The 22,454-nt window shown below is 40.4% G+C and overlaps 1 protein-coding gene across 7 annotated transcripts in view; it reads right to left on the bottom strand.

Annotated features, from left to right (window-relative positions):
- CREB5 (cAMP responsive element binding protein 5) overlaps positions 1–22,454 on the bottom strand; it is a 256,976-nt gene that overhangs the window by 57,002 nt on the left and 177,520 nt on the right. For all 7 annotated transcript variants that reach the window (XM_030967720.1, XM_030967729.1, XM_030967693.1 and 4 more), the window contains 2 exons: positions 17,297–17,423; positions 15,086–15,196 (listed from right to left, as the gene is read on the bottom strand). In XM_030967720.1, the coding sequence (XP_030823580.1) occupies positions 15,086–15,196; positions 17,297–17,423 (238 nt within the window). The remainder of the gene's footprint in view (positions 1–15,085; positions 15,197–17,296; positions 17,424–22,454) is intronic.

Below are 22,454 nucleotides of genomic sequence, written 5' to 3'. Positions count from 1 at the left end.
GTTCATTTAGCTTAAAAGCAAAACAGAGATAGCATATCTCTTGCAGAGTTTCTCAGTGACACCAGACAGACTGTCCAACATGTGTTGAATAGCATTTTCTTTTACTGAAACAAGAGGCTGAAAACTCCAGGTTTGAACCTCCAGGGAGGTTCAACTCCACTCCTCCCTCTATATAGAAAATATATATTCTCAAAATGGAAGGAAGGAAATTATCACAAAATTATGAGTTCGTCCATAATTTCTTAAATTATATGTTTTTCATAATTCCTTTATAAGTGGGACTGACAAGCGTTACACTACTGTAATAAATTTACTTTTTCCTTTTCTTTCTTCAAAGCAAAAGAATTTAAATTTTAGTAACATTTATGGCCTCAGGGAATCTAGAGTTTCACTTACACAATGGCAGTGAGTTTGTACAGTCTAACACATCCCAGGAAAGCCATGAATAACTGTCAAGATATCCTATTTCTCTACTGTGTATACTTCTCCATCTCATAGTAGCTTTGTTTCAAGTACACTTAATTTAGAGGTTCTCATTCCTTTGCACTCAGTTTGCATCCCTAGAAGTGTATTGGCAAAGTCCAGAGTCCTCTGATTGTCCTGCATGCACGGCCTCAACAGCCCCCTGTCCTGCACATTAAGACTCACTCCATCCTAAACAGCCTCCCCTGAGGGCAGGGAATCTTTCCATTGCTCAGGGCAGAATTAAGGCATTTTCAAGGCCAAAAAAACCCACACACCTTAGTGCTATCCAAGAATAATGCCTGAAGAAGTAATAGCTGTGTCCCCTGTGGCCACATGAGATGACATCATGGGTCCTTCCAGCCCCAGAGCTGCCGGTTCTCCTGGCCCTGCCGATTCAGAGGTCTTCCTGAATTGAACATACAAGTGATTTCTGCCCGCCAAACATCACCAAAGCCATTAATCATGACCTCATGGTAAACACATGGAGGAGAAAGAAAGAGTGGCAAACTTCTCTTTTAAGCTTCTTTTACTCTTTCCAAGAATTTCTAATAGAGACTCTTCTTCAGTGCCTACCTGTATATACATATGTGTTATTATAGAAAGGTAAGAGGACTGATCAAAATGCATCAAAAGCTGAGAAAGCTGTGCTTTCAAGTGCATGAGGTGTCAAAGCCTGCTGAGCATTTACACACTGTCAGAGCAGAGCCTGGAGCAGGGACTTGCTCAGGAGCAGAGACAGGAAGCAAAATGAATCTGGAAGGAACACATGTCTAGTGGAGTTCATAGAAAGGCTTTGTGCATGCCACAGGGCATCAATAATATACCTTTTGTTAGATATAATAAAGTCTTGGCAAAGACAGGTGATGACTCAGGAAGCACAAACAAATAGAGAGAGTCTCTGAAAAAGTAAGGAAAACAACTGCAGCCCGTTTCAAGTTTAAAAGAAATATTACCAAATCAAAAGCAACATCTGGCAACTGGTGTTCCCACCACCCCAATTTAATTCTTACTGTGTCCATTAGTGTTCAGCAAAGTCCAAAGGCCATGAAAACCAGGCAGTTAGGAGCTCCTACCCTCAGACAGATGAGGGATCATTTGTCCCCTAAGGAAGCTTCTGAATATAGAGCAGAAACACCCTCTGTGAAGTTTCCAGAATGGAAACCAAAATATTTCTCTGAGGATATTTTTCCTCTGCTCTTGGGCTGGTAACCTGGTTTGCACCTTCTCTCTTGCACTTGCTTCTCTGGGCCCTAGTGTGGTTGCAGCCTGTGGGGTTGCAGACCATGCAGAGGGTCCCAGGGCAGCCAGGGCTGGCTCACCTCGGGAGGCAAAGGCAGGCAAATCTGATTCACTCTGCATTTTGAACAAACCCTTAACGCGGACACAAGAAGCTACCTCATCCTAGCCAAGGGAACAGATTAGGTTGTTCAGCTCCCATCCTCAAAGTATGCTGGGCTGTGCCTTGACAAGAGGGCTCCAGCACACCGTGGGTGAGCACGGAGAGCCTGACAATCTGCGGGCGCTGACACAGGAGGCGTCACCCTCGCCTGCGCTGTTGGGTTTTGAGTTGCAAAAGGGCGTGGAGATGGCAGGCAATGTGGAAAGCAGTGGTCAGTGTTGGGCGTTCTTCATCTCATAAATGTTGCTAATGCATGGTACTGCAAGCAGTGTCACACACATTAAGCCAAAGACACCATTTCTCTGTGTTCTGGAGGGGGCTTTAAGGGTTGCTGTAATTGGAAATGGGGCTTTTTACATTCATTTGAAGAAAACAACACCCATGCTACTACTAACTTAGAGTCATCAAAAAGTAATATATCATAGTGACATGTCTCAGTAAAGCTTTGGAGACAGAGAGAAATGCCAGTGGAAGACAGGTTTTATGGTGGTGATGTACCTAGACCAAATCTATCCTTTGCAAAACTGTGCTGACACCATTAAAGACACCCTAAGGATGAATTAGACTCATTACATCTTACATTACATAATGAGAGCTGTATAGGGGAATTTCTTACAGTTTTATTCCTACAGCCTCTAATATTAAATAGGATTTGTACATCCCTAAACTTAAATGAAGTTTCTAAAGCATTTCAAGGCATACATCACCTAGATTATGTAAAACTAATTTATGAAACAGGTTTCCAAAACACAGATGCTTCACTGATATAAAACTAATTTATGAAACATGTTTCTAAAATGCAGATGCCTCAGTGTTTGGCTCAGGCAGTTTCCCCCCATTTCTATCCGCTGTTAAACTGCAGCTGAAATTCCACCCAGGACAAGACTGCGCTTTCCATCTAGAAGTGAGCCCTAAGAGAGATGAGAACATAAAAGCTACTGAGACCTTGTGATCTCCAGAGAACAAAAAATCTCTGTGGCCAATAATAAAATGAGCCATTCATACACTAAAAAATCTTTTTGCAGAAAAGCAATATTCTGCTGTCTTCTCTTAGGTATCAGAAAAATAAAATTCAAGGCAAAGGACTTGTCCTTTCCACTGTGGATTAAACATAGGTAAAATGGAGTATATACAAAAAAGCTGAAGACTGCCTGTATGGTTGCAAGTTCTGTGCTGCTTTCAAGCCTCCAGAATAGAGCTCAGCTTGACATTGAAAATCTTTGTGGAGGTTGGTCATTCTATCAAACTTGACAGAGTCATAAATCCAAGGCACTGTGCAGCCAGGCACAGAGTTGGTTTTTTTTTCCAGGATGAGAACACATCTGAAACAACACTCTCAGACAGTATGGTATTATTTACTTACAGCTGAGCTTAGGAGATCAGGTGGCAGCCTCAGAAATTATCCCAATTATTTGAAATTGCAGTATAGTGTAAGAATTCTGTCAAAAGAGAGGACTGCAAGAGGCAGAGCAGGGAAAAAAACTAAGATGTCTTTTTTTTTTTTAATAAAGCAAAATGAACCAAGGCAAGCATTCAAAAATAAGTTACTGAAAACCATTTTATAAACTAGCTTTAAAATCTCTTAATATCATTAGCTTACCTTTTGTTTTGTCTGAAGAAATATATATGAACCAATAATGTTCTCATGAGATTTCATTACTGAAAAGGCTCATTAGAAAAGGCATTAAAATACTAATTACCTCATAAACTATTTAGTTGTGTACCCATTGGGATAGTACTTACGAGTGCTCAAGCTCTTCATAGATCCAGCTAATCAATTAATGCTCATTACAATCAGAAAGAGTATGCAGACTGCAGCATGCAGGAGAAATAAATAAGTCAGAGGTTAGCAAAGAAAGTGATTTGGCTGTAATCGAGCCTTCCTTTGTAACACAACTGTTGTCTGCTACGATTTAATTTTAATCAGCCTTTTTGGTGCTTCTGGTAATGTGACTCTTCTTGTCTCAAGAATCTCAGCTATTGTTATTGCTCCTCCAAGTGCATGATTTATTATGGGAGATACATCAGATGTACACAGAGATTCAAGTGGACAGGTAGAGTTTTCACTGATACCATGCTAACATTACCTGCTGGGTGTGTAAAAGCAGAGAGGGGCTTGGGGGTGTGTCCTGAGTGGCTTTCTGCATCAAAGAAGAGGAGCAGCCACAGAGACCTGGATGAACTGCTGGCTGTCCTGCAAAGCAAAGCCCAGCACCAGCTCCTGCCTACCCTACGCCAAGGCTTGGGAAGGGTCAGGAGATGTCGGCTGATGAGAACTGGGCTCTCAGTCTGTCACAAACACTGTGGGGGAAGGGGTCCTGCTTTTGTGCCTGCAGAGATGACACATATGCTCCTTCACCTCAGGAGCACCAGGACTATTGTCTGTCTCTCTTTGCTGGGTATGGTGGCCTAGTATCAGCACTGGAAGCACCTGGAGCCTGAATAGAGCCTGAATAGTGCCTGTTGGGCTCTACAGCTGATTTTTTTTTAAACAGAATTTAGAATCTATTTGAAGACATCCAGGACTTAATCCTAGTTCCTTATCATGTCCTTCACACCTGCAACTCAAGAGAGCTTCACTTTTACTTCAGACCTGAGAAGTCCCTGCAGGGAGACCTTACAGGCTCCAGAGAAATGCATGTTCATGATTTTTTCACTATGGAGGAAAATACCAAAGACAGGAGGAAGTTAAGGGTTACTTCATCCATCTGGAGATCACTCAGGCTGCAGTGACCAGAAGCCCTAGGGATAGCTTTCCTCCTTCCCTCCTGTAGGAGGAAAGAACATACTGGATGGGTACTACAAGTCATAGCTATGTTATTTGGATTTTTGTGGGCAGTATTAAACTAGCATCATGAGTCACATATACCAGTTTTACTAAGACTAGCATAAACACATATTGAATTTTAAGTGTAGTAGAAAAGGAAGTTTTAGTTTCTAAAATCTTTAAATGAGATTAAGCTACCTTATTTTCTTATTTCTTATTTAAATGAAAGATTTCAGTATCCTTGAACAATCCCAGTAACCACAAATTTCACCAAGGGCAATTCATTTCTATTTTAATTTTCAATACTTATGTGGTTATATACCTTTTTTCACATAAACTCTATATTACCTCTGGGAACTTGGTATGCAACAAATTCAAACTTTGCTTGGATCAAGTTTCCAATCAAACTAATCCACCACTAACATGATTTAGAAGACTGACAAGCCCCAGCAAATTCACATAGCCGAACAAATTGCTTTTTCTTTGTGCAAATGGTAGCCACCCTAAGTGTTAGTAAGTGTTCTTTGGATAACACACATGGATTTTCAGACTTTTATTTTTCTTCGGCATTCTAAAGTATTTCAGGAAAAGTGGTTTCTAAACAGAAGATAAGGTAATATGCAAATAAATAGATGGAGAAAATTACCCAAACACTCCTAGATAAGATTATGCTTGCAGAGCAAAATTGCATGGAATGGAGGAGGAAAAAAACCCACCATAACCACAGGAAAAAAAATGGACACATGCACAAACATGCACGCGTTCAAACGTCTGACCAATAAACCTAGGGCTCTTCAGACTGCTAGCTCTTACTATCACCTACGACTGCCTCTAGTTTAATGAATATTGAATGAATATTTGCCTCTAGTTTAAATGAAGAACTCAAAACTCCAGATTTTGTACACATCCATATATTAATGTTTTGGCAGTATTTTTTAATCTAATAAAATTCCTGGAAGATGAAGTTAGAGCAGTATCTGTTACAAACCTCCAAATAAATAGTTTTCTCTCTGACATAGTCACACACTTGCACACCAACACCAGCCTGCAGAGCCTGCAGAGCAGCTGCACACGTCCATTAGATGGAAAGCAGATCAGGACTTCCCCCACCCCTACCCTGGGTATCTCCTGGCCGCTTTGTTGGCAGCCAAAACAACGTTCACGCTTAACCTCATGCTAAAGAGCCTCTGTTAACAGTCAGGGAACACAGTCCATCCTCTTCACATATATTTCTCCTGAACCACAAGCAGCACATAAAGCAGACTCTAGTCAAATCCAGTAATGATGCTAGGTATTTTGGGAAGAAAAAAAAAACCTAAAAAGTTGGCACAGTAAGGCAAATGTCATACTTCAGTGTATAGTAGTGTTCTGTCAGAAGCCAGACATATTAAAAATATTTACATAATTTAAAATAATTTGTACAGGTCTAGTAAAGTCTATTTTAGGCTTTGGGCTTTAATAAAAGTTTAAACATTTGCTAGATCCCATTGGACTTCATGTGTAACCTTGGCATTTAAGGGCAGTATTGAGGATATGCCATTACTAAACTTTTCATATTAGTATGAGTGTGAACTGAAATACCAAAATAAAAAGATAACAATATTTCTCGTGACTTGCAAACAGTCCTGGACTTTATATGTATTTCCAGATGGGAAACTAAAAATGTACTCTATGTTTGCACGTGTATATTCAAAGGTGGCTTGTAGTCTAATTTAAACATTCCAGAATAATGTGACCTAAATATAACAACATGAATCATCCATCACTTTCAAAGAAATATCTGGCAATTTTTCATTATGAATCACTAGGGACAGATACCAATAACTGTCACAAAATTGATGGTGGTTGTCTGGTATGATGAATCAATTATAAAAATCATCTGGTATTATTCTGGGGATTAGAGAAAATAATGTATCCTTAAATATTATGTAATGAACACCTACAGGAAGCTGAGTTGAAAAGTGAAGTCAGATAAAGTTCATATGAGATTCTGGAGCAGTTGTCAAAACACCAATGTGCAAGAATAACAGGCAAATATGTATTAAATATTTAGTGCATAAAATGCTAGGAATAACCTTCCCACACATGCTCTGTAGTCAGAATGTATGTAGTCTGCAGAACATTCTGTAAAATACAGAATATGAATTCTAAACAAAAAAAAAAGTTAAAACCAAAATAAACAAAATGCTTACCTGTCAGTATCAAATTCTGGAAGGGCCAAATGTTGCCTAAAGGAAATTTTGAAATTCAGAAGTATAAACTAGGTCCTCAGCTGATGCAAAAAACATACAACTCATTTGAAGTCAACTCATCCACGTTTATAGCTGAGGATCAGGGCTAAATTAGAAAAGTAATCTTTGACTATACTAAAATTCTTGACTCTGATATTATAAAAGTAGAGGATAATGAAATTCTATTTTAAGTTGCTTATGGGGCTTGTCTCCTTTCTGAGCACTCATTTTGGAAAACTAAAATGGAGAGGAGTAGCAGTGAAAAGGTGGACATTTGGTTTTAAATAATTTCCAGTAAACTGAATAACAAAACTGCAGGAATCCTGTCTACTGTTTTCTATTTTACAAGAGCTTTCTTTTTTTTTTTAATGACATAATTTTAAGACCAAGCTTTCATGAATGAAAATATACATTATGAAGATAACAATCCTAAATTAAAATTCTTCCCCACTGATATTGTTACAAAATGAAGAATCTGATATTATCTTAAAGTAAGATTTGTGGAACATTTTTTCAATATGAAAAGAGCTGGTTTCACTGTGACTTTAATATAAAAAATGGGGGGACAAAAAAGCACGCCATGAATAGAAGAGGAACATTTTGCATAAATTGAATTCTATTCCTAAATAACCCGACAGTATTTTAGTCAAATCTTCATGCTAATTCGCCTTCAGCTGGTCAAAGTCCATGTTCCCCCCACCTCTGCAATATTCCAGCAATGTCCAGTATTTCACTGTCTTCTTTGAAATGAAGGGAACTATCTAAAGCAGAGTAACTTGGATGCGCTCACATTGCCAGAGTCAGTCCTCAGCACATGAGCAACTAATGGAGTAAAGGCAGCTCAGGTCCCCTGGGGGGCATCCCATAAAGTGGGCTGTGCAGCAGTCAGAATAAAGGGGATGCAGAGTGCAGAGGACACAACTAACTATGCTGCATCCCATGCAGTCTGACTACAGAGCACATTTGGGAAGATTATTTATAGCATTTTATACACTAAAATCTCAGATAAACTTTACTGGCCAGAAATTTGCTAGTAAAAACCAGAGCTGAGCACAGTTTGCTGCGTAAGTGTTTCCAGGGTGGGAGACCCAGCCTGTCCCAGTTTTTAAATTACCTCCTCTGAACATAAATGAGGAGTTGCCTTAATGAACATCTGGAGAACAGTGTATATCCTTCCCAGCACTGAGAAGTGTCACCGGCCATAGCTGACAGAATAAACAACAAATGCTGTGAACATTCCCTCGGACTGCACACAGCTTGTAGCAGGGTTTCAAACATGTCTGTGATCTCACAAGGAGCTCTGCAGGGGTATTCTTTAGTCCTGGTTTGGATATGGTTGACATTATGTGAAAGTAAGTGCCCTCCTGAGATTTCAGTGAAAGCCACGATGCCAGGGAAGCTGATCTCACAAGGCTTCCATCATCTCAGATGACAGAAGTCTCAGAAGATCAGTTAATTTTTGTCATTCTGAGCCAAAATCTCATCAGTAAAGTTCAGGAAATTTCAGGGGCATTAAATCCAAACACAAAGCACCACCGTCATTCAGATTTGAATCCTAAATTTGAGCCTGCACTCCCTGTAAGCTTGAGGAGTTCAGTCTCCTCATTCTCCACTACTCATGAAAAAGTAGCGTATTTCAACAATTATACTGATATTACCAACATTAATATTAAGTTGAAAACAAAATATACATAAATTTTTCTCAGACAGAAATTGTGTTTTCTGGAACTGGCAGCCAGAAATTCTTCTGTGCTTGTTTCAGCTCTTCCACTGACAAATTGTGTGGCCTCTAGTGAGTCACTTCAATTTTCTCTCTCAGTTCAACAGTTTGAAATTATTTATTTCATAGGAAGGCTACCATAATTAATAAACTGCTTCATTAGCTACTGCATAGTTTTTAGAAAATACTTTTTAAGCCTGTCCATAAAGAAGAAATTTATTGCCATGAGAATTTTTCTTCCAGCTCTTGTGTCCTCAGTGGTTAAAATATGGGGCTGGTAAAGTGTGCAAAACCGCCTCCCCCACCCACTTGCCATGAGATGCACTAGCACATCCCAATCAAATGTTGGGCTTAATGTGCAACGGCCTGAAGCTCAAAACAATTTCTATTATTTGTGGATATTGCAAAAATCCTGGAAAATGAAAGCTGTACATATTCCAAGAAAGAGACTGAAATACATCTGTGTGAAGCAGAACTTCCCTGTAATGCAACCATGTTTTTATTTTTGCAGTTTCCCTCCCTGGCTTCACTATTGTAGGGGCTTGCTTTTACTTGCACCAGCACCCACTGACACACAACTTTCCACAAACAAAACCTTTTCTGTTAGGGACAGTCGTGCACCAAACAAATTACCCCTACATATATGGATGTATCGGACTTAAGTTTCAAAACCTTATGACACACAAAAGCCAACAGTTCATCTGTTGAGCTAGATGATAGCCACAGCAAGCAAATACTGGGATTGTATTTCAGTTATTACTATGGTTACAAAATCAGGGTGGACACTGGGGAGAAAACGAGAAAGAGAAAAAAATCTACAAAGACAGTAAATCCTCTAAGGAAAGAGGGTGGTGGAGAAACAGGGAGAAAGAGACAGGGTGAGGGCTGGTGGGTGGGGGAGAAAGCGAGGTCACTTTAACACCCAGCTGAATCAAGGCAAACAAAATAATAAAAATCCAAGTTCTTCTAGGGAAATAGTGCTGATAAGATCACCACAGGATAAAGTGACACAAAGAAAGAAAAATGCAGGGAATTGTTACAACTTGTGCCTGTGAGAAGCAACGCAATTCTTATGCACTCGGGAGAAGCAAAATCAGATATTCGGCACATATTCGCAGCACCTCTAAGTAACTGAACCGCTTTGCTTCTCTAGTGAACTTACTGAGCCACTGACTACTTAAGAACTAGCTCCTACCCAGTCTAGTACATAATCCAGAATTTAGGCATGATGGGTACAAGGTCCTGTTTCAGTAAATAAACCAGAATATTATTATCTTCACCTCTCACAATAATACCTTAATCCACAGCAAGGCACACTGTCTGCAGGCAAAGCTACTGCCCAGGAATGGTTATAAAGCACAGATCAGGAGCACACTGAAAATTTGGCTTTGAGGACTTTGAAACATAATCACAAATATAACAGGAGATACTATTTCAGAATAGTTAGTTTTGTCAACAGTTGCCAAAGCACTGTGGGTTTTAACTATACAACAGTCCCTCCTGTGAAAACACTTCTCAGTTACTGATACAGGAAATTTCATCACAACTCTATTTTTTATTTGGAAGATGTTGCTTTGCACTTTTTTTTCCTCTTATGCTTCTTTCATTGCTTTATTGTGAAGTACAAGACGAGCAATTGCTGTTGAAAGTTCTTCAGAGATGCAACATTTTTCTTTCTGCTCAGCCGTCCAGAATCCATGCAAAGAAAAGCCTTCTGGCCCTGAAGCAGTATGTGCTGTTCTACTAAAATGATTCCATTCCCAGAGAGCTTGATAGGAAAAGATAGACTTCAAACCATCTATTTTGTTCAACAAAGTATATTCAGTCACAAAGTGTGAAGTATCCAAAACTAGAGTTTCAGTGGCTCTGATCCTGCCTGGGCTGCCTATTTCAGCCCCTTGCCTGAAATCAGCATGGAAACCTTGCAAACCTGGGCCCAGAGCAGGAATCCAGAGGGATGTCCTTCCCAAGGCCACCAGCTGTCCCAGCCACCGCGGTTTGGGCAGCATTCTTTGCTTCCACATCCAAGGGCTGCTGCAATGGCCGAGACGAGCACCAAAGCAGGGCTGGGGTGAGAACTTCCACCAGCTGCTTCTCTCTTTGTGCTGGTTGCACCATCATAGCTCATGGGCACATGTTATTTGTAAAACAAAATTTTATTTGTAAAACAAGGAGCAGCAGAAGACTCCATCCAAACTCAGACCATAATCTGCACCGGATGGAAGCCCTGGACCTTTGTGGCCAAGCCTTTCCCATTGGCTGGCTGTTGTGTTCCTGCAGATAGGGAGACATGCTTGTCTTAGAGCCATACAAAAATGCAGCCAGGTCTCTGCAGACAGCTTGGCCTTTCCTCAGGGATGGAGAGCTGAGTGATGCTTGCACTGGAATTTACACAGCCACCAGTAAAATCGGGACCCTTACCTCTAATTAAGTTGAATAAAAATTAGTGCTAATGACACTGCAATTTCTTTCACTTCTCTCCTCCTCTGGCAAAACTGTCGTGCATTCTTAGGTATATTAGGAGGTTTGGTTATTACTTTTTTTTCTGGTTGTGTTTTCACTCTTTCACCTGACAGACACTTTCAAATTTTATTTTTTTTAATTTTTTTGCTGTTCAGCCTAGTAAAGCTTACAAGTCAAAAACAACAGCCCACAGTCCTATGTGTTTCTGATACAGAAATAATATCTTTCCTTTTCTTTTTTAAGAAACATACACCTTCTGTCAGGATTATAGGCACAGCCAAGCTACACATATAACATTTAATTTAAATTTTATAAAACTACCTATCGAGCAAGTGGCAGACAGAAATTGTAAAAGAAAAAAAATAATAGATTAAATTGAGAACTCTGTTTTTAAATTCATTGCCAGTCTGCTTTTTATACCTTTTTTTCAGAGGCCATAAATTTCTACAGGTAAAGATCAATGCTGTGCAAAATTCAGATAGAAAGGCATCAGCTCCATGGAAAAGACCTGCTGTCACACAGGCTTCCAGTGGTTCAGTGCACACTATTTATCTTTCGCTCCAGTAATCCACGCAGTATTGCACTTCCGAGTTCTAAAACCTCCAGTACTCTGAAAGTGCAGAACCAAGCTGTGTGTAGGCAGTATATTAAGGCAAAGGCACTGCCAACAGTTCCAACTTCATCATACTTTCAGCCTACTGAACCACCTGTTAATATGCTACACGTGCGACTCTGCGTATTTTTGCCATATTTTTACCATGTACACTAAGGAGCTATATGTTTCCACCTCTTTCCAGTGCAATATATTTTAATACAAAATCAATGTGTGTTTTTGGTGGGCAGCATTTACCTACTTGTCCGTGAATCTAAGAAGAAAGCAGTATTGATTTAGATGTTCACTCATTCATTTACTAGGACAGTTTTAAAGCATTAGGTGATAACGTAATTGAGAGGCATACTGTGAGGGAAACTGAGATTGCTGTGATAAATTAAATCAGTTCTGGGATGTCATCCACAATACCTTAATATTTGATGGAATGTTCTCCTGAAAAAAATTAAACCAGGAAGCAAGCACCTTGGGTGGCAGAGTGTGGCTTTTCATAAAAGCCAGGTGATACAAGGCGATTAAAATACCTATTGCTTATTATAGAAACATTACATTAATGCCACACATATTCTATATGTGTGTGTAGATCTGCTTGTATATCAGACAATGTATATATTTATCAGACTGGCTTCTATTTCCCACATATAAACCAATTATGAAACAATCAAGGGTGTGAATCTTTTGCCATCTATCAGCTTTTTTTAAAAAATCTGGCATCACACAGCATCCCTACAGATATTATTTATTCACATGCGTTTTACAGAGGCAAGTTAAGTCACATGTGTCACCAAACAGTGTTATGACTGCTGCATGCCAAACTGTGCTTGCATTGCTCAGGTACATGCTGCCACGAGGCCACAAGGATCTGGTCTCACATCTGGATCTCACATTTAGAGGAACTTGTCCCACATTCTCTCACACAGGCCTCCCAAAAGTGCTGATACTCCCATGGATTTGGGCACCTGGTGAGTCAGGCCCAAAGTCCCCTGGCCTTCTCCAGTTACTTCAGTCACTAGCTACAAGCATCTTAGATGACTCTGCCTGGTGTTTGACACATCCCTTCTTCTCAGGGTGGGGCAGCCAAAGAGGGCATAAGCAATGCTGAATGTGCCAGCAGTAATAGCATTAGCAGAATCCAGGGAAATCTGAAATTCTTTCCTAATGCAGGACACAATCTGATAAGGTACTAGGCATCCTCACTTTTAACTTTTAAAGTCACCAGAGTATGTGAAAGCATGAGGCAAAGTGAATCAGTTAACAATAAGAACAAATATCCCTGTAACACAGATGATTGTGATTTAAAATCCATGAATTTGCATGTAAGAAATAATTTTGCTCTGAAAATTTCCTACACTTTTTCTACTTCAGGCAGAGTATTTTTAATAGATTCCTATTCCTCAAAGCAGTGACTAAATGAAGAAGCCTTTTATATTGCATGCATGTTCATACAGAAACAAAATATAAAATTAGAATATAGAAATATAAAATATTTTTAAAACTACAAACCTGCATTTGAAAATAGGAAAAGTCCTGGAACTCTGAGTTATACCTCTTGAGAGTTAATATGTGCAGATTTTTTTCTACTCTTTGAAGAGTGGCAGAAGTAAAGGTTCTGTTTGTTCACTACACCACATTTTGGAACTGATAGCAATTTATTCATACATTAAAATGCCTTCATATATTAGATTTAGGGACAAAACCTGCTTACCCAGACTAAAAGGTAATTTGGATTAAAATACAGTTTCAGTTATTAAAGCACAGAATTCTCACCATATGCACCAATAATTTAATCTTGTTCTTAAGTAGCCTCACACTACCAGTAAAAAAGAGGCAGGGGGTGTGGGGAGAGAGTAAACTACAGAACCTTTAGTCCCCAAAACAGATGCCAGTTTCGGATTTATTCAGCCAAGGAGTATTTAGCTTGGCTCAGCAACACTTGCATTGAAAAAACACTTGCCTATTCCAGAAAGTTTTTAACAAGCTCTGCTGCAGATGCTGTTGCCATTTGGCATGTCACCGTCACTGTGTGGTACAGCAGAGAGAACTCTCGACCACAGGTTTTCCTTGGCTGGAGGAGCCAGCATTTTTGGCTATCCTTCTTCTTCTGGCCAAATGGCTGCATGTTTACAGAATGTGGTTTTAGAAAGAGTGTTAACAGAGGTTGGGTTAACAGCCTAACCCAGACCAACAGTGAGGCAAAAGCATGACCTACCCAACCTAAGAAAACAGAGGTAGAATAAACTTGTATATGTTGTTGCTCTTAACCTAGAGTCTCCTGTATGCACTATGCCTACAGACAAACAGATATTTTTCTTTGCCTCAGGATGGATGACAACAATTTCAAAAGCTGCACCAGTCAAAAAAAGTAGAAAGTTATAAAAATATGTGGTTGCTTAATTTTTGTCGGCTTGATTTCACTCTCTCACTTATGACAATTTTGCCTTGGCAAAGTGCCACTGAAAAAAGTTCAATGAAGTTACTCCTGTTTTTCACTATGATGAGATATATTAAGAGGATAAAAATCCTACAGAGTTAAAACTAAAAACTTCTGTCTTCATATTTCCATTAGACAGCAGCAAATGGCTATTATGAAACTAAAAATCCAAAGCGTTTCTACACTGATAACTTGATTCCAAGGATATTAGTCCCAAATACCTTCACAAGAGTGCATATAAAGCTGGGGAAAACTTACATATATCCACCCGTAGTTTAGTTTAACAACATTAATCCTATATCAGTACATATGCCTGAGACACCTTGATCTTTTAAGATGTAGAACAACTTTAAAAAACAATTTCGTTTTTTTGTTATGACATTTGACTCGTATAAATAAATTGCATTTGTCCAAATTCTGACATTTCTTTTTGATGGGAGCACCTTTGTTGCATTCCAGAAAAAGAAAATATCCCAGTGATATATAGGTAGATAGATAGATAGATAGATAGATAGATAGATAGATAGATAGATAGATAGATAGATAGATAGATAGATAGATATTATTTTGTATGCTTCTCTGACACACCGTGCTCCTATCTGGAAAGGACAAGGGCTCTGCAGCACACACTTTAACTGCACTCTTTATTAACTGACAATTTTCTTTAGATCAAGTTGTGGAGCACAGATGCCATTAGAGAAACAACCAGGCCATTTGCTTAAATTCTACTGAACTGCACCAAAAATCCCATTTAGCACAGTATGGATCAGATAGTTCATCCTTCAGCTCCCTCTCACCGAGAGATCAGTTAGGAGTAAGAACAACTTGAAAGTTCATAGACACAAAGACAATTTACTGCAGCATATTAAAAAAGAGTATAATGTATGACTAAGAATGAAGTAAGCAGTGTCTGGCTACATCCCCCCCACACTGTCTGGGTAAATGGTATGCAACAGCAATATGAGAAAATACAGTAATTTTAAAAAGTTCTATTTTTACCATTTTGGCTTCTGAATGCATTGGGGGAACTTGAGGTGAAGCGCACGGATTATTGAGGTTCGGCCCTTGCATCCCCATGATGTTGGAGTTCATTGACATTTGTCGCTCCATCTTTTAAAAAAAAAAAAAAAAAGCTTTGAAAACATCTGGAGACATTTGCAAGAATTTACTCTCGGTTTCTATTTAAATGGACTCAGCTTTATTTCTTCAAGTCATGACTGGGAAAATAACAATCTGTGTCATGAATTGAATATGTGTATGCACGTAGGCGTGTGTTTCATCAGAACCGGCCCTGAAAACTCACAGCCAATTATAAAGAAAGGGTTTCTTTAATAAACAAATGTAGCAGCCACCCAGGTTTGCACTTTTTTGTAATGATTTTCTCCCTTTCAGTATAACAACACTCAGAGTTAAGTGGTTTTAAAAGCATCACTGTATAAAATTGCAGCTTCCCCTCCCGGTGCAGCCCAACTTAGCTTGTTAAAAGCATAAATAAAAATCTACAATCTCAAGCACATGGAAAACAAGTTGGCTGATTTTCCTTCACTCAGACTGCTCAGCTGGGAAGAGTTTTCCACGTCTTGTAAGGGAAGCTTTCGTGCACTGCTGAGATATGAAAAAACAAAGCAAAACTTCTCCTGGCTGTTTAGAGCCCTTTCTGCAAGCTAGACTCACTAGACTGGGAGGGAGTGATGCAAACAAAACCTAATGGCAGTAAATCCTCTATAAAATAATTTCCTGGGGGGTATTCCCCCCAAAAAAGACAAGCCCTGAACACTGCTAGGCCTTGTAAGGGGTGGTAAAACAGGGTTATGGTGCTGCTTCCAGACAGAGCTGAGCATCCCACCTTGCTTTGAGCCAGTCTGTTGAATTTTTGGCTCTTACAAAAAAGAAAATTTTGGGTCCTTCTGAGCAATCCAAGCAGGGGAGCTATTTTTTTTGTGCCCTGTGGTGAGGAGTTGTCTCCCATCCTCCATGATGCCTGCAAAAATGGGTGCTGGGCTTCAGGGAAATGTGAATATTCCACTCTCCCCTGGTGGAGAAAATGTCCCCTTTCCCTTTCTCCATGGGGTAGGAGCAGCTCCCAGTGCCATCTCCCCTGCAGCCCTTTCAGGAGCGCTGTGGGACAGGAGGAGCAGCCAGTGCTGACAGTGCTCGCCTCCACGCTCGTCCCTCCAGGGCTCACAGCCAGAGCACACCTGCTCCTCTGCAAGGAAAGCTGCCCAAAGGGCTCCCCAGCAGCAGACTGAAGCCACTGAACTTACACTGCTGCTGGATGTTTGTTGCATTTTGGGTTTCTTGGGAATCATGCCAGAAAAAAATTCCCACAATGACACGTCTTAACGTTTTTTTTTGTTAAACTTCCTGATCGATATTCCAGGAGAGCCTTATTGACCAGTTAATAATTAATAACTTATTAATGATTGCTCAAACAGCAGCCAAACCTGAATCTTTGTATCTCTGTGGAGTGTTCCCCTTGATCCAGCAAAGCCAGAACAAGCAGTGCTTTTTTCCCTCCCATGGTCAGTTGCTCTCAGGTTTGTCTTGCAAACTGAGCACAGTGAAATGTAGCACAAACTTCTCCTTTCTCCATCCCCTCTTCCCCATCCTTACTTTTCTCCACCCCTAACCTGCCTAAATGTCTTCTACTGAAAAGGTTAGAAGGTTAAAATAATTTAAAATTTGAAGTTACAATTGTAAAGCAGCTCTTTGGTTTCCATAAGATGGGAAATATTCCTATCCCTCCAGAAATGATGAAAGATGAGCAGCAATTGTTACCTATTTCTCAATAAATGCAAGTTAACGGGTCAGAAAAGTAAATCACATTTCTTTCTAAGTGGTTAGATCCCACACAAAAGGATCATTTAGAGTTCACTGACATAACTTATGTACATTGCTTTTCCAGTTTTTTTCTGAATTCAGAAAAATCTTTTTGTTCCATCACAGGCATACTGATCTCACCTACATGAACAAGTATGAGAATCACAAATTGTAGCTTCATGTAAACTGCTTCTAATCACTCTCACACTAATTAGCATGCCATTAACATAATCAGAAATACTCCAGTCTAAGGTGAAGCACCAAAGAAGGTCCAGCTTCCTTATTACACTGGGTTTTTACAAAACCCAGAAGACTTTCACCTCTGCTTAGATTGAATCAAACACAACACAACTTTCCACTCTGCAAAAAAAGCCAAATAAGAAAACTTACAGGCATGAGTACAGCAGAAGATCCTGGCATGGTAGGGTTGGGCAGGGTGCCTGGCATAGAGGCAGGCATAGGCTGTCTTTGTCGGTTGTGTAGGTGCAGTAGTGAAGACAGAGAACCTGGGACAGGCCTAGAAGAAAGGAAAAGAAAAGAAAGTTGTCATGGGCTGTGGAGACCAAAACAAGCCTTACCCTGCCAGCCATTGGTAGGCACAGGCAGCTCCAGACAAGCAGGCACAGATAAACCAATCCAGGATTTGTCCTCTCCTGCATAAATGAGTGGAACATAAAGTTTTCAAGAAGAGGATGAATCACCTTCCTTATTCTCCTTATCAGTTAAAGCTCCAGCATAGTTCATCTGATATAACATGAATGTAAACCTATCAGCTGGTCTCAGTCTCAGCACCTCTGCACAGCATAGTGGCTAGAAAAAGATAGTATGAAAAGGATTTTCTACAGACAAACCAGAAAAATCTGCTGGCATTAATGCAGTGCTGTAAGTTTAGCCCTCAGGAACAAAAATATCTGGATGATAGTTTCGCAGACTATGACAGAAAATTAACTAATCTTAAATTAATTTTGAAATTGTATCACCTGTAAATAAGCTGATCAAAAATGAGTATTTCAAATCACTCTTGATAATCTCTCCTGTGAAAATGAACCAAGCCTTTGTTCCAAAACAAAAAATTACTAATTTTACCACTTAGCACACCACCACGACACAAAAAATAGGAAAGAGGAAAAAAAAGTAGAAATAAATTTAGGGAAATTACATTCAGATTAAGCAGTTTATGAAAGTAAAACATATCAACTACAGAAAAGCAGAGTGAATTATTTTGGCAAAACGGGTTCAAAAGATTCAGAAGGATTTTTTTAAGTACAGCACAGGGAAAACTGCATGTAAGAAAGCAAGCCCACTCACAAAGAAGAATCATAAAATTAATGGATTAAACAATGCTGGGACTACACTTTGAAAAAAGCCTTTAAGAATGTGACCTTGGGAATTATCTAGCAGTTTTTTGTTGGTTTGGGGTATTTTTAGTTTGGAAGAAAGCGTGAGTTGCTTGAAGTTTCGGGTGAATGTAATTTGCTACCTTTTCAAGCTTTCAAACACCTTGAAAATAAAGTTTTCACACTCAGTGCCTCAACAAACACTGAGAGTACAAGTAGGTGTGTTAAATTCTCAGAGAACAGGATACTATTTTGTACAGCACATGGTTTAGACTGTTTATTAGGAAGGAGACTTGCCCCTAAAGGTACAAGACGGACTGGAGAAGAGGGTGCATAATGTGGGAGTTTGAGGAGCCTCTGCAGGGCTATCATAGCAAAAGCCTAAGATGTTTAGAGCCTCTAAACATCACAGCTGATTTAAAGCCTTGGCAGAAGCATCCTTTGCTTCAGTGATCAACCCTCAGCTAGCCATAAAAGCCTCAAAATTGGGCTGAGCTGGTCAAGGGAAGCAGAGTCATAACCCTAGAGGAGCAAGAGGTAAGACTATCCTGCTTGGCCGGAGCTGTGTCACACCAAATGATGGGGTTTTGCCCCTCCAATTGCAAGGGGTACTGGCAACAATGAATACATACAACCCTCCTCTAACTTTAGCTGTCATTTCCAGCTATCAAACATCCTGCAAAAAGCCCAAAGGCTGTGAGCCGTGGGATACACAGACATCCAGTTTGGAGGGCACCACATCCAGGCTCCCAAACTGTAGGTCCCTGTCTGCTGGCAAAACTACCTTCTTCTGACATACTAGTCTCCTTCTCTTTTGCCAAGACTTCAAACCACCTAATCCCCTTTTCTTAAAAACTCCCCAGTATTTCCCATCCTTGGACTTGCAGTCCTTCAACCCTCATGTCTTCAACCCTGTTTCCCTAGAAACATTTCTATCCCAACAAATGTCACCTCAAAATCCTTGCCTTGACAATTCCCTCATACTAAGGCTCTCTGCTCCTCCCACCCTTCTGCCCTCAGCTGCCCTCTTTTAGCAGCTGCACACAACTGAACCCATCCTTTTGTCTTGGTTCTCTGTGGAGAGAAAAAGCCTGTGTTTTGAAGGATGTTTTAAAAATCCTCCCAGACACATACAGTACTTATTCAGAAGGGGAAGAAAGAAGCCCAAAAATAACAACAAATGTATCTCAGATATAAGGAGTTCTTCCTATTCCTCCCTTGTTATCTGCTGATGGAGGAATATGATGTACTAACATCTTCATATCACCTTAAAAAAACTCAAGACAACATTTTCCAAATATGTGGTGTAATCCTGGGAGAGAGAGCAGTAAGTTCTGTGAGGGAGCATGATTGAATTTCTGGGATATGCAGATCTACAGTTAGCTCAGCGCATGGGCTGAGCCTGGGGTGCCGTGGAGGTGGCATAAGTGGAATGGATGCAGTGCAGGAAAAATGAGCTCAGAAAATATACTCAAAGTACACAGACCCTGACCCTTTCTGCTGTCCACTTAAACTCAGCTGCTCTGTGTACCAGCACTCATTCACACATGAAGACTTGACAAATCAATAGGACAGGGTCAAAATAGTGCGAAAAGCAATTTCAGTGTTCTTTTGAAAAGAAAAAAGTGAGGAGATACCAGGTTGAATGTGAGGAGGAGATCTCATTTTGGTTTTTAGAGGCTGTGGTGACCCCTACAAGCAGGATCCACTTCCCACTGGCCCATCCTCACCAGAACTATTGCCCTGCAGAGCAGATGACAAAGTCAAACAGGTCTTCTCTACCTCATGCTTTAAAGTCCATGTGCCACGTTGGGGCATTTGAGGGGCAGAACAGAGTGTGCTGCAACCCCAGCTGGGGATGCCCATGGGCTTTCCTCCCAGGCAGTGGGTGGGAGGAGTGGGCAGGAAATGAGGAAGCAATGGTGCATTCTCCTGCCTGACCTGGAATGAGACTGAGATCTGCAGCCCTCTGAGTCCATCAGCTCAGATGTGTGAGAACTTAGATCAATGGAAAAGAATCTGTGGGAACTACACTAGTCAGAGCCATGCATTCAATAAAAATACCTCGAGTTTTCAGTGGGGTTCAAAGTAAAACAAGCACCGTGAAAAGAGCCACCCCCCGCCCCTTTATTCATTCCGAGAGTGCCCTACATACAGACCCTTTGTACAGTTCACCAGTTTCCTAATAAGCTTAGGTGTTAGGCTGTTTGACAGAAACTTATTTTGGCCTGACCTATACAATTTGCGCAAGTGATTCTCAAGAGACTGCATGGTTTGGGTTTTGCTTATATGTTCCAGAGCCAAAAAAATTTCCAAAATTGCTTTAATGAGTTTGGGAATATGGGGCATGGGCAAAAGGGAATTATTGGTATTTATTAAAATGGCAAAGAAGCTTCCTTGCTGTCCCCAGTTTTACCTTTAACACTGCTTCATTTTAGGGGGAAGCACATACTTTACACTTAGCAAGAGGGGAAAAAAATCTTCAATTCTTCAGATATTTTTTCTGACTTCACTCCTGCTAGGCTGTTCCCAAGTCTGCTTTTTAAAAAAGGTGCAGAGCAGTCAGAGAAGACTTGCACTTCAAGGCTGAGCCTCTTTGTCGAACAGCCTGCAGTGCTCCTACCATCGATAAAAACGCTACATAATGCACTCTGGATTCCCCCCTCCCATATCAGGGAAACTGACATTGGCCAGTACTCATGGATACCTCCATTGCTCCTACACTGAACACAGGTCATGGATTTATCATGTGCTCCTGCACACTCACTCTCACAGAGCTCAGAGAACATGTATGGCACAGAACCGTATAGACTCAGATACTCAATTTGTCTAAGGCATCTCTTCCAAGGACAACAAAATCTCTTTTGTTGTTGCTTTCTATCTATCAGCAAAGAAAGTCGGTCAGAGTTTATAATTGTTATTTTTTGGTGGACATATTGAATCTGCTCCTCTCTTTGTAAATGCTGATGATGTACTGCCTGCAGACTGTCAATCAATATTGCTGACTGGGAGATTTTCATTCCTTGGAACCTGTGTTGCTAAATAAATAGGGCTGTTGGGCAAACAGCCCACAGATAAAGGACATATAAGATAGAGAACTGGCAGATGCCCAACGTCACTGAAAATCTGGCTACCTGTGAAATTTTTCCAAAATTTTTGGAATTTTTACTGTGTTCCAGCAGAAGCCTGCTGTTGAACATGATGGGGTCTCAGCCAGCATTTGTACATTTTGGGTGTACGTGGCCTGGATAGTCAGCATTACGGTGGCTTAGCAAAATACCACATGTTAGCCAAGCTGCTGTAACTGACCATGTGGATCTTCTTCCTCTGCATGGTCGTGCTAACACCATGAGTCACTCTTATTAACATTTAAACAGATGGGTGGTACCCTGCTAAGCCATGGTGACTCGATCATGTTCCATCATATGACTCTGCCCAATGATTAAAGATAACTCCTGTAATGCAATGAAATATCTAGGATATATACTTCAGTGTCTGCCTCCTTGATTAATACCAAATACTCTGTCTGACATGACGCAATTGATGCCTGATGACTAAACACTACACTTGTCGACTAAAAGACTGGGCTTCCCTTAACTTGAAGTCTTCAAGGACAATTTGGGCAGATGATGATTTGTTGCTGAGGTCTCATGAGAGTAGGTTCCTACTGACCTAGAACATTTGGGGCTATGTGCAAAAGGACTGATACTATTTAAAGGTCTTCTGCTATGGCAAAGCACTCCAGGTCAGTGGGTCTTACCACAACCTCTCTCCTGGTCCTTACTCCCCTGCATGTAACATTCATGCAAGGTCATCAAGAATACCTACATCACAACCCACTTCAGCTAGCTCAGGTGTGGAAAAAGTTTAGCCAAAAGTATACTGACTTGCACTGGAGTAAAGGAACTCATCTCTTGACTTTCCATAGCCTTCAGACCCAGCCAGCTCACACCAGAGCAGCCCACAGGCTGTGCTGTGGGAATTTGCCATGTTAGCTCAGCCCTGGCTGAGGGATTTCTGTACCACACTGCCGTTACACAACACACTTGATCAGACTTTCATCATTTACATATATATGTATAAACATACATCTATCTACATATTTATTACAACCGTGCCTAGAAGCCTTGATTTAAAATAGTGAGGTGGGTGACGTTCTGCCCCAAAAAGCTTGGAGATCAAGGAAAAAATGAGGGAGAGTGAGTAGAAGC

The sequence above is a fragment of the Camarhynchus parvulus genome, chromosome 2 (assembly GCF_901933205.1).
Source record: "Camarhynchus parvulus chromosome 2, STF_HiC, whole genome shotgun sequence".
NCBI classification, from domain to species: domain Eukaryota; kingdom Metazoa; phylum Chordata; class Aves; order Passeriformes; family Thraupidae; genus Camarhynchus; species Camarhynchus parvulus.
The sequence above is the reverse complement of the archived record's forward strand: the minus strand, read 5'-3'. Positions and strand labels throughout refer to the sequence as shown.